Here is a 16,096-nt window from a genome sequence, read left to right as displayed (position 1 = left end):
AGCTGGGATTACAGGCACGCACCACCATGCCCAGCTAATTTTTTGTATTTTTAGTAGAGACGGGGTTTCACCATGTTGACCAGGATGGTCTCGATCTCTTGACCTCGTGATCCACCCGCATTGGCCTCCCAAAGTGCTGGGATTACAGGCTTGAGCCACCGCGCCCGGCCTCTCCCTGCGTTTCTCTTGAGGTGTGGCCCTGGCCCGCTCCCAGTGTTTCCATCAGGGCGCCACCTCCCAGTGTCTGCACAGCTCCCTGGCGGTGGGAAGTTTGCCGTGTCACTGAGTAACAGCTTCTCCCTTGGGACAAAACCAGTTTCCCCAGTCTGGTGGCCCTTTCGGTGTGGGTGAGGCATCCAGTGAGGGCTGTGCCCCACGTTTGGTTTCTGTGGGCCGCACCCCGGCTGGAAGGCACCTCCCTTCTCAGGACTGCGGCCTGCGTCTCCGCCCCATGCCAAGTTTGCTAGTCAGCGAAGCAACACGAGGCACACATGGGTCAGGTCACCTCTCTGTGCTGTTGCCTTTGAAGCAGCAGAAAGTTTTGTGTCGTGCATTCTGTTTCGAGAGCTGCCCTTGACCTCTGCCGAGGGGTATCCGTGGGGTATCTGTGGGGCTGGGCCACTTGGGTTTGAAATAGAACCCATCCCCTTTGAATTGGGAATGAGAGTTCACAGAAAAATCCCCTCTTGAGGAGTTCCTTGATGTTTGGGTAGCAGCCTGGAGGCAGACAAAGGGAGAGACATGAGTGAAAGACCAGTGGAGGCTCCTGGGAGGAGTCTGCCTGCCGTGTGCGCCGGAACCTGCAGGCAAGCGCCCTAGTGCACTGGCTCCCGCCTGATGGCTTCGGGCCTTTCCGCCCAGATCAGCTCCATTTGTGGTTGGCCTTTTGGGGCCTGGCCTCATGACATTTTCTCCTCACATCACCTCTCTTTGTGTCCTAGTTAATTGAGATGGAAGGAGTTGGATGCTCTCACGCAAGCCTTTTTGTGGTCATTCATGGGGAACTTGGGAAGCTTTTTAAAATTTTTCAAAAAAATTGTGCTTTTCCTTTACCAACTCCTGTACTTGTGAGCACTGTGTCTGTGGGTTTGGCTCAAAAACTGGATTCTTTTTCCAGCTGCCCCCTCCTGAACCCATTCCTTCCCCCTACCCCAACCCATAGATATTTACATATGCAGGATGTCCACTGGGCAGGGTCTGTCATGTTTAAAGTCCTTGGGGTTGGGGTGACCTGGGGGAATGGGAAGAATATAGGATGGGGAGCCAGAAGGGGTTCCTGGTACCTGGAGGTGAGTCAGAGGAGGGAGAGAAACCCGGACCAGTGTCATTATGAGGCCCGCCTGGGACCCATCCCCGTCCTCCAGCTGCCCAGTGTCTGCCTGCCTCCAGCCCAGAGGTGTGGGACTGACAAGGATGGGTCAGACTTGGTGATCTGGGACTCAGAGCCTGTTTCCAGCGGTTCTCATAGGGCTTTTGTAATAAAGTACTTTACAGGTTCTCAGGCGGCAGCCCAGGCCTGCCTGTGGGTGGGCCCTGGTAGCCCCTGTTTCAGAACCACAGCCCTCTGGACAGTGCACAGCCACCACCCTCAGCCTCAGGTGGCACTGACGCCCAGCTCACGGGTCCAGGGCCCGGCAGGGGATCCTGGCCCGGGTAAGGAGGGGATGCGGGTCTGCTTCCTGGGAAAGGCACTTCTGTGGTCAAGCCAGGCGCAGAATTGCTTCGGGTGCTTCCAGTAGAACTGTGTGGGTTTCTGGACTGTGGTGCTTCCTGGAAGTTCTGCAGCATGAAGTGTTGTGAATCCCCAAGAGGGGCTTTTCCCACTTCCATGACCTCAGCACCTTGTTGATTTCTTCTAAGAACACTAGTCCTGTTTGGAAATCTGGCGTAGTTGTGTCCCGGTGTTGGTGGCAATGCCCTTAAACTCCTACCCCTCCCCCAGCCAGGTTAGACTGGAGCAAGCATAGTTTTTCTGGGGCAGGATAAGGGATGGAACAAGAGGCCATGGCCCCCACATCCTCCCAGGGTCTCCTCGTTCACAGCAGCCAGGCCCTCAGTTTCTGTCAGCCTTGGCCAGCCCAGAGCCCTAGGAGGTCTCTCAAACCCTGTGTCATGGTGGCTTTGGTTTGTAGGGAAGATGGAGAGTTGGAGGAAGGCGAGTTGGAAGATGATGGGGCAGAGGAGACCCAGGATACCTCCGGAGGGCCTGAGAGAAGCCGGAAAGAAAAGGGGGAGAAGCATCACAGTGATTCAGACGAGGAGAAGTCTCACAGGAGACTGAAGCGGAAACGGAAGAAGGAACGGGAGAAAGAGAAAAGAAGGTCGAAGAAGAGGAGGAAGTCCAAGCACAAAGTAGGTCCAGGATTCACCGGGGCCACCGCTGCCTGGCATGGAGCCTGGCTGAGAGCCCCAGGGGCTGAGCTTTTGCTGTCCACCCCAGAGGGCACTCTTAATGCCTTTGCTTATCTCAAATTGGATAAAGACCTTTTTTAAAAGAGTTGGTAGCTTATGCCCCATTGCCACTAAGTGCCCCGGGTGAGGTGTTTCAGGTGAAGCCCAGAACCCTTCGGCACATGCCAGCATAGCTTGTCCCGAGGCTGACTACGCCTGAGTGGCCCGCCTGCAGCAGGGTGGCTGAGTCTACTTCCCCTGTCGTTACAGCGCCACGCTTCTTCTAGCGATGACTTCTCTGACTTCTCAGATGACTCGGATTTCAGCCCCAGTGAGAAAGGGCACCGCAAGTACAGAGAGTACAGCCCCCCGTATGTGCCGGTGAGTGACGGGTGCGCTCTGCTGAGCTCTGGGGCTGGGAGGAGTCTAACTGCTTGTGTTTTTTGAGCGCTTGGCAGTGTTCTGGGCATTTTACGTGGATTTCAGTCCTGGGCCGTTAGGTATTGGTTTAATCCCTGTTTTATGAGTGAGAAAACCGAGACTTCGTTTCAACAAGGCAGCCTGGGCAACAAAGCAAGACCCCTGTTTGCACAAAAAATTTAAAACAATTAGCCAGCTGTGCCTGTAGTCCCAGCTATTCAAGAGACAGGTGAGAAGATCCCTTGAGCCTAGAAGTTCAAGGTTGTAGTGAGCTGTGATTGGCTACTGCACTCTACCCTGAGTGACAGAGTGAGACCCTGTCTCAAAAGGAAAAGGAAATTTCAACAAGCTTGCACTGTTCTGAAGTAGAGAAGCTGAGATTTGAACCCAGGCCCTAGCCGACCTCCATCATGCTCTTGAGTCTCCTCTGTGCGGCCTTGGCAAGGCCCTCTCTGTGTCAGAGAAAGTTGCTGACTGGTCCACGTCATGCCTGGTGGGCTTCCAGTGTTCAGAAATGACCATTAATGGGAGATTGTCGAGAGAATGAAATGTTCTCCAGTGGTCAGTAGGCAGAAGTTAATACTCGCCCATTGTCACTCCCGTTTCAAGCAGCAATTTAAACTATTTGTTCAGTTTGTATACCATTTCTTCCCCCAGAAAATCCCATAAAAGAAAAGAAAATCATCTTATTACTACTTTACCCAGTATTCCTTGGCACGTGGGTCTCCAGGTCTGAATGAGAAATTATTTATTTATTTATTTATTTATCGAGATGGAGTCCTGCTCTGTTACCCAGGCTGCAGTGCAGTGGTACAATCTCAGCTCACTGCAGCCTCCATATCCTGGGTTCAAGCAATTCTTCCGTCTCAGCCTACCGAGTAGCTGGGACCACAGGCATGTGCCACCATGCCTGGCTATTTTTTTGTATTTTTAGTAGAGACAGAGTGTCACCATGTTGGCCAGGATGGTCTCAATCTCCTGACCTTGTGATCTGCCCACCTTGGCCTCCCAAAGAGCTGGGATTACAGGTGTGAGCCATGCACCTAGCTAAAGTTAGTAGGTCTCTAAAGCTGTCCCAGGTATCCCATGACTCAGCAACATTTATCACAACAGATGATTCATCGTCCAATACCGTATTCGAGATTGATCTACTGGTGTAGGTTTGGACTTGAAACCTGAGGGACACAGGAAATGGAGGGAACATCACATGCTTTTTTTGAGCTAGAGCTGGAGACATTTTAAAGATGTGTTAAAGTACTTGTATGTGTGTCTGTATCTAGCTGTATTTTGCATTGTCCTGTTTTTCTATAATACAGATTTTTAACATTAATAGACTTTATTGTTTATTTATTTATTTATTGAGATCGGATCTCACTCTATTTTTCAGGCTGAAGTGTGATCTCAGCTCATTGTAGCCTTGAGCTCCCTGGGCTCAGGTGAGCCTCCTGCCTCAGCCTCCTAAGTAGCTAGAGCCATGTGTGCATGCCACCACACCAAGGCTGATTTTTGTATTTTTGGTAGAGATAGGGTTTCGCCGTGTTGGCCAGGCTGGTCTCAAACTCCTAGGCTCAGGTGATCTGCCTACCTTAGCCTCCCAAAGTGCTGGGATTACAGGCGTGAGCCATTGCGCCCGGCGATACATTGTTATTCCTTAGAGTTGTGTAGTTCTTTGGGTTTTGCCCAATGCACACATTATTGTTATATATTCACCTTTACTCCATTGTCTGGATATACCAGTTTGTTATCCATTCACCTGTTGAAGGATGTCTTAGTTGGTTCCATTTTTATGAATGTCTTTAACTTCTTCTAGTACCACTTGGCATTACCACACTTTGGAAAGCATCATTTGAGACGGCTGTCTAGCCTGGCTGCCAAGCAGGCCATTAACTGAATTCCAGGGCCCTAGGAGCATTGTGACTGAGCAGCCCCCACCTGCTTCCCAGGCCCCTCCCCGTGTGCTTGCTCTGCATCCCTAGGAAATGCTCCCTTCTCCTCCCTCTCGTTCCTCAGGGATTGGGAGTCTGTGGTTCTGATTGTTTCAGGCTTTGGCCCTTTATGAACAGAAACACCTAGGCCCACTGCTTCCCCCACTCCCTGGGATGGAAACCGGTCACCAGAGTGGCTGGGGACCAGCAGTGCAACCCATGGACAATAGCCCCACCCAGCCAGACATGTCAGTTTAGGGAATGGTGGGGATCTTGGTAGTCTGCACCTGTAACCGTGGGATCCGGCTCACCTCCTCTCCCGTCTCTGGGACACAGTCCCATCAGCAGTATCCCCCGTCACATGCCACGCCCCTGCCCAAGAAGGCTTACTCCAAGATGGACAGCAAGGGCTATGGCATGTATGAGGACTACGAGAACGAGCAGTACGGGGAATACGAGGGTGACGAGGAGGAGGACATGGGCAAGGAGGACTACGACGACTTCACTAAAGAGCTGAACCAATACCGGCGTGCCAAGGAGGGCAGCAGCCGCGGCCGAGGTGAGCCTCACCCTGGCAGTTTCTCCTCTGGGGAATCGGAGCCACCGGGGCTGACCTGGACGACCTGGCCTCACAGAGCCTCGAGTCTGGTCACTTAGAGTTGGGATAAGTATATGAAGAAGGGCCAGGACCTTCACGGGCATGGCACAGAGGACCGGAGAGATCATCCACTGAGCTGTGGTTGGGGAGGTACCAGGCTGGTGTGAGGCAGGGAGAAGGCTAACGAGCCTGAAGGGTCACTTCCTGGTCAGCTGCGGGGGCGAAGAGGGAACAGTTTCTCTCTCACTGGGGCCAGGGTCACTGACAGCTGGCTGCCCCACCCTCAGCAGTGTTCCCACATTCTCCCAGCCCCATCACGTGACAAGGTGTGACGGCAGTCCTTGCCACTGCCACACCTCTGAACCTTGAACCTTCGTCCTTTGGGAGGTAAAGGAGGGTTGAGCACCAGAGACATAGTAACCCTGACTGGCCTCTTAGAACTGTCTCACCCAGTGCAGTGGCTCATGCCTGTAATCCTAGCACTTTGGGAGGCTGAGGCAGGCAGTTCACCTAAGGTCAGGTGTTCGAGCCCAGCCTGGCCCACAATAACAAGAACCGTTGAACCATCTCCTGCCAGAAAGACCATCCAGCCTGAGAGTGGCTTCTGGAATTTTCCAGCACGGGGGTCCTCAGGTTTGTGAGCCCTGCCTGAGGCCCAGATTCTTGTTTGAATAGCTGCTCATTCATTCGTTCTTCTAGCAGTCTTTCTTGGACAACTTCCTGGGACAGCCCTTGTACTTTGGGGAGATCCTAGACCAGTGCTGTCCAGTAGAAATAGAATGCAAGCCACCATGTCGTTTACATTTTCTGGTGGCCACATTTAAAAAATGGAAAGGACACTGGATAGTCCTAGCTACTTGGGAGGTACAGGTGGGAGAATCACTTGAGCCCGGGAGTTGGAGGCCAGCCTGGGCAATACAATGAGACCCCATCACTCTTTGTTTATTGGGAGACAGAGTCTTGCTCTTTCACCCATTTTGCAGTGCAGACATGATTTAGGCTCATTGCAGCCTTCACCCTCTGCCTCACAGATTCAAGCGGTTCTCATGCCTCACTCCTGCAAGTAGCTGGGATTACAGGCATGTACCACTGCGTCCCGCTTACTTATTATTATTGTTTTGAGATACAGTCTCACTGTGTCACTCAGGATGGAGTGCTGTGGCACCATGTTGGCCCTCTGCAACCTCTACTCCACAGGTTCAAGCGATTCTCATGCCTTAGCCTCCCCAGTAGCTTGGATTACAGGCCTATGCCACCACGCCTGGCTTTTTTATTTTTAGTAGAGTTGGGCTTTCACTATGTTGCCTAGTCTGGTCTTAAACTCCTGAGTTAAGGCAATCTGCCTGCCTCAGCTTCCCAAAGTGTTGGGATTACAGGTGTGAGCCACTGCACCTGGCCTAATTTTTTGTATTTCTAGTTGAGATGGGGTTCCGCTATGTTGGCCAGGCTGGTCTTGAACTCCTGTCCTCAAGTGATCTGCCCAACTGTGCCTCCCAAGGCGCTGAGATTATAGGATTGAGCCACTGCACTTGGCCAGTGTTTTTTTTTTAAGTGAGGGAAAAATTTTTGTAAAACCAACTAAACTAATGCTGATAATCTATTTTCAGCCTAATACATTTTAAATCGTATTTTAGCATGGGATATTATATATTCTTTCTCTCTTGCTCTTTTTTTTTTTTTTTTTTTTTTTTTTTTTTTTTTTTGGTGAGACAGGATCTCCCTCTATTGCCCAAGCTAGAGTGGTGCAATCCTCAACTCACTGCAACCTCTGCCTCCCGGTTCAAGCAGTTATCCCACGTGAGCCCCCTGAGTAGCTGGGATTACAGACGCATGCCACCATGCCCTGCTAATTTTTGTATTTTTAGTAGAAATGGGGTTTTCCCATTTTGGCCAGGCTGGTCTCGAACTCCTGACCTTAGATGATCTGCCCACCTCAGCCTCTCAAAGTGCTGGGATTACAGGCGTGAGCCACTATACCTGCCCCCCCGCCTTNCAGGCCGGGCGCGGTGGCTCAAGCCTGTAATCCCAGCACTTTGGGAGGCCGAGGCGGGTGGATCACGAGGTCAAGAGATCGAGACCATCCTGGTCAACATGGTGAAACTCCGTCTCTACTAAAAATACAAAAAATTAGCTGGGCATGGTGGTGCATGCCTGTAATCCCAGCTACTCAGGAGGTTGAGGCAGGAGAATTGCCTGAACCCAGGAGGCGGAGGTTGCGGTGAGCTGAGATCGCACCATTGCACTCCAGTCTGGGTAACAAGAGCGAAACTCCGTCTCAAAAAAACAAAACAAAACAAAACAAAAAACAAAATAAAAAACTAAGTCTTTGGAGTCCAGTGTATGTTTTGGACTCTTGTCTAAATTACAAGTCCAAACTACAGGGCTAGTCTTGTCAGACTTCAAGGCTAGCATCTTGTAGTTTGGACCTGCCATGTTAGGTGCTCATTAGCCTGTGGGCTGATGTTTGTCATATTGGACAGTGCAGCTCTAAGTGGACAAGTCCCTGTGAGGAAGGGGAGTGAGGACTGGAGCAGCTATGTGTCCGGCATGCTGAAGGGCCCCCATTGAGAGAACCAGGGGTCGCCTGCCTGGGGCATCTGGGAAGGCTTCTTGGAAGAGGAGGAGGAGGAGGCTGAAGTGATTGACTTCAGGAGCAAAAAGTGGGTTGTCTTGTTTCTTGCTGGTGGCATCTGCTCCCACTGGAGGCTCACTGTCTGAATCTCCATGCAGGCAGCCGAGGCCGGGGCCGGGGCTACAGGGGCCGAGGAAGCCGTGGAGGATCGCGAGGCCGTGGCATGGGCAGAGGCAGCCGAGGCAGGGGCAGAGGCGTGGGAGGAGACCACCCAGAGGATGAAGAGGATTTCTACGAGGAAGAGATGGACGTAAGGTTTCCTCTGGTCCTGGGGATGTCAGGGTGAGGCTGGTGGGTTTTCCGGGCCATGAGTAGTGCTGGTAGAGGCTGTGGGGCTAAGGTAGGAAGACACACGGCCCTTCTGAAGGAAAGAAAGCCTCAGAGGGCAGACGTATGTGTTTAAAATGTTTATCATTTTGGAATAGATAAAACCTTCATGTGGTTTAAAGCAAAAAACATAATGGCAGGTGCAGTAGCTCAAGCCTGTAATCCTAGCACTTTGGGAGGCCAAGGTGGGCGGATCATGAGGTCAGGAGATCGAGACCATCCTGGCTAACATAGTAAAACCCCTTCTTTACTAAAAACATAAAAAAAATTAGCCAGGTGTGGTGGCACACACCTGTAATCCCAGCTACTTGGGAGGTCGAGGCAGGAGAATCACTTCAACCTGGGAGGCGGAGGTTGCAGTGAGCCGAGATTGCACCTCTGCACTCCAGCCTGGGCAACAGACCAAGACTCAGTCTCAAAAATAAAAAAAGGCCAGGCGCAGTGGCTCAAGCCTGTAATCCCGGCACTTTGGGAGGCCGAGGCGGATGATCACCTGAGGTTGGGAGTTTGAGACCAGCCTGACCAACATGGAGAAACCTTGTCTCTAAAAAAAGAAGAAAAAAAAAAGGCCAGGAGCGGTGGCTCACACCTATAGTCCCAACACTTTGGGAGGCTGAGGCGGGTAGATCACAAGGTCAGGAGTTCAAGACCAGCCTGGCCAATATTGTAAAACCCTGTCTCGAAAAAGAAAAAGAAAAGGTATCACAGGATGTACTGTGAAAAACATCCCGTCACTAGAGCCAAGTTTCCTGAAAGTCCTCTAGAGACATTTATTGCCTGGCCAGCCAGGCACATGGCCCTTTATCCCTGCCCCTATCCAGGAGGAGGAGATGCGGGTGCACTGCACCTGCTGACCTGGTCCTACCAGTAGGCCTTCCACACCAGTCCACGGCCCTCTGTCCACTCCCTCTTGGAGCCACCCAGCAATGTGTTATGTAGGGAGAAGCTGTGCTGGGTTTACTTATTGGGTCGGGTTTTCAGAGTGAAGACTGCAGGGGGGAGGATTGGGACCACCTGCCGTCAGGCCGTGTGGTGACAGGTTCCTTTGTGAGTGCCCTCGGTGGTCACCGTCCTTCAGAAAGGGGCAGTATGTAGGTGGGGACAGCGCTCATGGTTCCCTACCTAATGCTGTCCTGCTCTCCTCTGCGGATTCCAGTATGGAGAGAGTGAGGAGCCAATGGGAGATGATGACTATGACGAGTACTCCAAGGAGCTAAACCAATACCGCCGCTCTAAGGATGGCCGTGGCCGAGGTAGGCAGGGTCCTGGAGGGGACACGTTGGGTGGGGCAGGGATTCCAGCAGCTGCTGGAATTGAGTTGGGACGGGCGGGTGGGCAGGTTCAGCAGGCTGTACATCATCTTCCCTCCACAGGGCTAAGTCGAGGCCGTGGCAGGGGCTCCCGAGGTCGAGGGAAAGGGATGGGCCGGGGCCGAGGCCGAGGTGGCAGCCGAGGAGGGATGAACAAGGGTGGAATGAACGATGACGAAGACTTCTATGACGACGACATGGGCGTGAGTTGACTCCACTCTGATCTGACATTTGGGCCAAGGTCCCTTCTTATTAGCCTTTTTTCCCTTTAATGAGTCCTTCTGTGAAGCTGATCCTGTTCCCTTGCTGCCGTCAGCCACCCCCAGAAAGGGCTGGCCAGCGTTAACCAGCATAACCAGCGATAACTAGTGTTATCCTGGACAGATGCGTGCTGCTGAGACCCTCTGTGTTTCAAACCATGTATTAGCAGCACCTGCACCCTGCAGCCATACCCAACACATCTCTGAAGTTCAGAAGATTCTAGATGAATGATCCTGTTAGGCCTGGAGGGTTTTGCAGTGAGGCCCATGCCACCACCTCTAGGTGTGTTGGACATGTTCCTCCACAGGTGTGTGGAGCTTGAGGCTTCAGTGGCTGGCAGCTCCAGGCACTAGAGCTTTTCCTAGCTCGGCACCAACACCCCAAACCTTGGGCTCAAATGCGTACACAGCCTCAGTGTTAGATGCAACCTGCCCATCGATGCTCTTAGGAGCTCTTAAGGGATTCCTCATCCCCTTCTCCCATGCTTCTCATTAACCCCGATCCCATCTCCTCCCTTCCCTTTCATCCCCCTTCACATCCACACTGTCCACTGCAGGACAGTGGTGGTGGTGGAAGCTACCGGAGTCGTGACCATGACAAGCCCCACCAGCAGTCGGACAAGAAAGGCAAAGTCATCTGCAAGTACTTCGTGGAAGGGCGCTGCACCTGGGTAAGGAGCGCTGAAAGCTCCTGGGTACCTCTAGGAGGCCAGCAGCTCCCAGAGGACACGGGGCTTCTAGAATGTTCTGCAGCTGTGGTAGGGTGGGTGGGAGTGACTGTGTGGGATACTTGCTGGTGCTGAGAGCTGCCTGGGAGCCTGAAAGACTCTGGTTACTTTTCAGAATGAGGAGGACCCACAACAAGATGAGTGTTGTTGGTTTTAGGGGAATTTTTTGGCCAAAATTTTCAACCATATAGCCTGAAATGTAATGATGAAGGTTGACGTGAATGCAGAGATGCCGTTTATCCTGGTTAAGTTACTGAGCTTCAGGATTTCAGAGGGAATGATTAAAGCATCCAGATAGAAGAGGAGGGGAAGATGAGGTTAACCTTGGGCTTCATAGCACAGTTCACTGTCAGAAGATGGACCAGAGTTCTGAAGGGAGCAAGTGTAATAACCCAGAGTTAGTTCAGCCGCCAGCTTCTTATGCCAGTGTTAAGGCAGCAACAGGCACCAGCGGATGTACGCTCAGGGCACACTGCACCCCTGCAACTGTCTTGGGAAGAAACAGATGCCTCAAACAAATAATGTTGTGTGTAAAATAGTTTTTTTTTTCCTTTGAGATCAAGTCTCACTCTGTTGCCCAGGCTGGAGTGCAGTGGCGTGAACTCAGCTCACTGCAACCTGTGCCTCTTGGGATCAAACAGTTCTCATGCCTCAACCTCCCGAGTAGCTGGGACTATAGACTCACGCCACCACACCTGGCTGATTTTTGTATTTCTAGTGGAGACAGGGTTTCGCCATGTTGGCCAGGCTGGTCTCAAACTCCTGACTCCAGGTGATCCACCTGCGTTGGCCTCCTGAAGCACTCAGATTACAGGTTTGAGCCACTGTGCCCGGCCAGTATTTAGTTACAATTTATATTCTTTTAAGAAACATAAAATACACATAGGCAAAAACAAATGACTACACTCTGGGCAACATAATGAGACCCCCATCTCTAAAAAAAAAAAATTTAAAAAGCCCAGTGTGGTGGCGTCCGCTTATAGTCCCAGCTTCTAAGGAGGCTGAGGTAGGAGGATCTCTTGAGCCTGGAAGATCAAGGTGGCAATGATCTGTGATTGTGCCACTGCACTTCAGCCTGGGTGGCAGAGTGAGAAAAAAGAAAGCTGGGCGCAGTGGCTCACGCCTGTAATCCCTGCACTTTGGGAGGCCAAGACAGGTGGATCACCTGCAGTAAGGAGCTCAAGACCATCCTGGCCAACATGGTGAAACCTCATCTCTACTAAAAATACAAAAATTAGCTGGGTGTGCTGGCGGGCGCCTGTAATCTCAGCTACTTGGGAAGCTGAGGCAGGAGAATCACTTGAACCTGGGAGGTGGTGAGCCAAAATCATGCCATTGTACTCCAGGCTTGGTAATGAGAGCAAAACTGCCAAAAAAAAAAAAAAAAAAAGAGAGAGAGAGAATAGGCATTTCTAAGAGTTAGGGGGATGGATCAGCTGCTGTCTTCAGTTCAAGTGATGGTGAGTGATTCCTGAGGACTAAATGATGAGGGATGGAAAGCACAGTTCTGGATTTCACCCTGGTGTTGTGGTGTTGATTGTGTTCAGCCGGAAATAAAGGAAACCTTAACTCTATTGGCTTCAACACATAGACATTTGTTTCTCAGAACCAGGACTCTAGAGCTGGGTGGGCTGTACCTGGCAGTACACTGGTCAGGGGCACCCTGGGGACCTAGGCTCCTTCCTCCTTACTATTCTGCCATCTTTAAACCTGTAGCTTTTGGCTGGGCATGGTGGCCGAGACCTGTAATCCCAGCACTTTCGGAGGCTGAGGCTTGTGGATCACTTGAGGTCAGGAGTTCGAGACCAGCCTGACTAACATGGAGAAACCCTGTCACTGCTAAAAATACAGAATTAGCTGGGTGTGGTGGTGCATGCCTGTAGTCCCACTTACTCGGGAGACTGAGGCAGGAGAATTGCTTGAACCCAGAAGGCGGAGGTTGCAGTGAGCCAAGATCACACCATTCCATTCCAGCCTGGGCGACAAAAGTAAAACTTCATCTCAAAAAAAAAAAAAAAATGTGGCTTTTGTCCTCATGATTACATGATGGCTGCTGTGCCTCCTGGCATCACATCCAGGTGCTAGGGGGAAGAGAAATGGGCAAAAGGATTTTCTTTAAATTCAGGAAGTGACCAGTCCTGGTGGCTCATGCCTATAATCCCAGCACTTTGGGAGGCTGGAGTGGGAAGATCACTTGAACCCAGGAGTTTCAGACCACCTTGGGCAACATAGTGAGATGCTGTCTAAACAAAAAATTTCAAAACATATTAGCTGGCTTGGTGATGTGAGCCTGTATTCCTAGCTGTGGGAGGATCACCTGAGCCCATGTGGCGAGGCTGCAGTGAGCTGTGATTGTGCCGCTGCGCTCCAGCCTGGGCAACAGAGTGAGACCCTATGGGCAACAGCCTCTGGGACCTGTGCTTCCTAGACCTGTCGTCCTTTCCCAGGGGGGATTTGTTTCTGTCCCTGGCCCCTCCATGCACCAGCAGTGACAGTATTTCTTCCCTGTGCAGATAGAAGTAAGCGAGAGCTCCCCACATCACCACCTTATGTTTTCATTGTTTCTCTTCTAGGGAGACCACTGTAATTTTAGCCATGACATTGAACTCCCAAAGAAGCGAGAACTGTGCAAGTTTTACATCACTGGATTTTGCGCCAGAGCCGAGAACTGCCCCTATATGCATGATATCCTTTGGTGCCAGCATCTGGTCTGAACGAGGTGCAGAACTTCTCTGTTCCTTGACGGTAGTAACAGCTGACCTTCCTTTGCTATGCTTTCTCTCTCTGTGCCAACAGCTTTCTGTGAGTCTCATCTCATCTAACCCTCACATCCGCCCTCAGAGGGCTCTGCCTTTCCTATCCTTCCAGGGAGTAAATGGAGATGCACATGGTGCCTGTTTTGTCTTCTGTAGGCTCCTAAGACTGGCCCATACAGTCACCTGAGATTCTTCCAGGGGCTTTTATACCTTGGGCAAGTCGTTTAACTTCCTCAGTCTGGTTGACGAGCTGAGGACGAAGCCCCCAGCCGGCGTGGTGGGGCAGGAAGTGGTCTGCAGTCTGGAGTGCGAGGGTCTCTCCATGGGTCTGCTGCCAACTCACTGAGCAGCCCTGAGCACCTACCCTCACCTCTCTGGGTTCAGTTTTCTCATCTCCAAAACAAAGGGAGTTGGATTCTGCCTTCAGGAGGGTTCTGTGAGATGAAGCATTTACCTTAATTTGCCATGAACGCGATTTCCCGTGTAAGCTGTACCACACCACTGGGAACTGCATCAATGGTGACGACTGCATGTTTTCCCACGACCCTCTGACCGAAGAGACCAGGGAGCTCTTGGATAAGGTAATGTCCGGGGGTCCCGTGGCTCACAGGAACCGGGACATGTGCACCCCAGGCCTCAGTGCTATATAGCCTGCCTGTCTAGCCTCTGTAGTGCCCAGCTGAGTTTATCTGGAGTTGGGCCATTCTAAGGAGGACATGGGGACAGTGTTCTCTTCTGCAGGTAGTTGAGGTGGGCACGTGTCTTGTATTAGGCCAGTACAGGCTGCTACTGTTTCCCCGGGGAAAAGACCAAATGAAAGGAATACTGCCTGATGTGCTTCCAAGCATGGATTGTGATCTCTTAGCCGTTATTTAGAGAGAGCCCACAATACACAAAGATACACAAATCACCTGTAACCCCAGCACTTTGGGAGACTGAGGTGGCAGGATCACTTGAGCTCAGGAGTTCGAGACCAGCCTAGGCAAGTAGTGAGATCTGAGACCTTGTTTCTGCTAAACATTTAAAAAATTGGATGGGCTGAGCACAGTGGCTCACATCTATAATCCCAGCATTATGGGAGGCAGAGGCGGGCAGATAACCGGAGGCCAAGTTTTTCAAGACCAGCCTGGCCAACATGGCAAAACCCATCGCTACTAGAAGTATAAAAATTACCTAGGCGTGATGGCACATGCTTGTAGTCACAACTGCTCAGGAGGCAGAGGTTGCAGTGAGCTGAGATTGCACTCCTGCACTCCAGCCAGCCTGTGCCACAGAGTGAGATTCTGTCTCAAAAAAAAAAAAAAAATGCAGGCCCGGTGCAGTGGCTCGTGCCTGTAATCCCAGCACTTTGGGAGGCCGAGGCGGACAGATCATGTGGTTAAGAGATCGAGACAATCCTGGCCAACATGGTGAAACACCATCTCTACTAAAATACAAAATTAGCAGGGCATGGTGGCACGTGCCTGTAGTCCCAGCTACTCGGGAGGCTGAGGCAGAAGAATTGCTTGAACCCAGGAGGCGGAAATTGCCATTGAGCCGAGATTGCGCCACTGCACTGCAGTCTGGGCAACATAGTGAGGTATTCTGTCAAAAAAAAAAAAAAATTGGCTGCTGGGCGCGGTGGCTCACACCTGTAATCCCCGCACTTTGGGAGGCCGAGGCGGGCGGATCACAAGGTCAAGTGATCGAGATCATCCTGGCCAACATGGTGAAACCCCGTCTCTACTAAAATATAAAAATCAGCTGGGCGTGGTGACATGCGCCTATAGTCCCAGCTACTCGGGAAGCTGAGGCAGGAGAATTGTTTGAATTGTTTGAACCCAGGAGGCGGAGGTTACAGTGAGCCAAGATTGTGCCACTGCACTCCAGCCTGGTGCCTGGCAACAGAGCAAGATTCTGTCTCAAAAAAAAAAAAAAAAAATGGCCAAGTGTGGTGGTGCATGCCTACAGTCCCAGCTACTTGGGAGGCTGAGGTGGGAGGATCTCTTGAGTCCAGGAAATCCAGGCTACAGTGAGCCATGATCATGCCACTACACTCCAACCTGGATAACAGAGCAAGACCCTATCTCAAAAACGACACAAAAAACCCAAAGATATACAAAGAAGAGGCAAGGGTTGTATTTTGGTGGAAAAGTCAAACGTTTCTGTGCAACTCTCAGGGCCCCCCATTATGCATTAGAGAAAGTAGAGAGAAGCTGGGGATCTCAAAAGAGGGGGCTCCCTCGGGGGAGGTGTCAGGGCTTCCCCACTAGCTAGGTGATATTTGAAACTCATCCTGGCATTTATTGTCCTCCCTGAGGAGTCTGGCTGAGGACTTTGGGTTAGAGTTGAATACCCAAATGCCAGTCCAGGGTTTCCCAGTTCATCTGAGGATGAGCGGGTGCGGGAACCGGTGTCTTTTGTAATGAAGCTTTCCTGCCTGCCTTCTAGTTCACAGAAGGCTCTAGGAGATAGGCTTTGTTTTGAGAATGGAAAGGATCAAGGCATCAGCACATCTGCCAGCTTCCAGAGTCCACCTGTCAGTGACTGTCTTGTTAACGGTTGTTAGGGGCACCCCCGTGAGGGGTGTAGGGAAAGCCCGGTGCAAGCAGATGTAGGAGAACTCCACTCCCTATTGGCAGGGCGTCTGTAGGAAAAGGCCAGTCCCTCTGGGGAGCCTGCTGCCCTGGGGTTTTTTTGTTTGTTTGTTTTGTTTTGTTTTTTGAGATGGAGTCTCACTCTCTCACCCAGGCTGGAGTGCAGTGGTGCA

The 16,096-nt window shown here is 51.5% G+C and overlaps 1 protein-coding gene across 4 annotated transcripts in view; it reads left to right on the top strand.

Annotated features, from left to right (window-relative positions):
* ZC3H4 (zinc finger CCCH-type containing 4) overlaps positions 1-16,096 on the top strand; it is a 43,681-nt gene that overhangs the window by 15,110 nt on the left and 12,475 nt on the right. For all 4 annotated transcript variants that reach the window (XM_017500392.2, XM_017500395.2, XM_017500393.2 and 1 more), the window contains 9 exons: positions 2,133-2,352; positions 2,662-2,772; positions 5,073-5,295; positions 8,065-8,216; positions 9,450-9,546; positions 9,667-9,806; positions 10,421-10,534; positions 13,165-13,276; positions 13,819-13,928. In XM_017500392.2, the coding sequence (XP_017355881.1) occupies positions 2,133-2,352; positions 2,662-2,772; positions 5,073-5,295; positions 8,065-8,216; positions 9,450-9,546; positions 9,667-9,806; positions 10,421-10,534; positions 13,165-13,276; positions 13,819-13,928 (1,279 nt within the window). The remainder of the gene's footprint in view (positions 1-2,132; positions 2,353-2,661; positions 2,773-5,072; positions 5,296-8,064; positions 8,217-9,449; positions 9,547-9,666; positions 9,807-10,420; positions 10,535-13,164; positions 13,277-13,818; positions 13,929-16,096) is intronic.

Source organism: Cebus imitator, unplaced genomic scaffold (genome assembly GCF_001604975.1).
Source record: "Cebus imitator isolate Cc_AM_T3 unplaced genomic scaffold, Cebus_imitator-1.0 Scaffold266, whole genome shotgun sequence".
NCBI classification, from domain to species: Eukaryota; Metazoa; Chordata; class Mammalia; order Primates; family Cebidae; genus Cebus; species Cebus imitator.
Note: the sequence above shows the minus strand (reverse complement) of the source record. Positions and strands in the feature narration are given on the sequence as shown.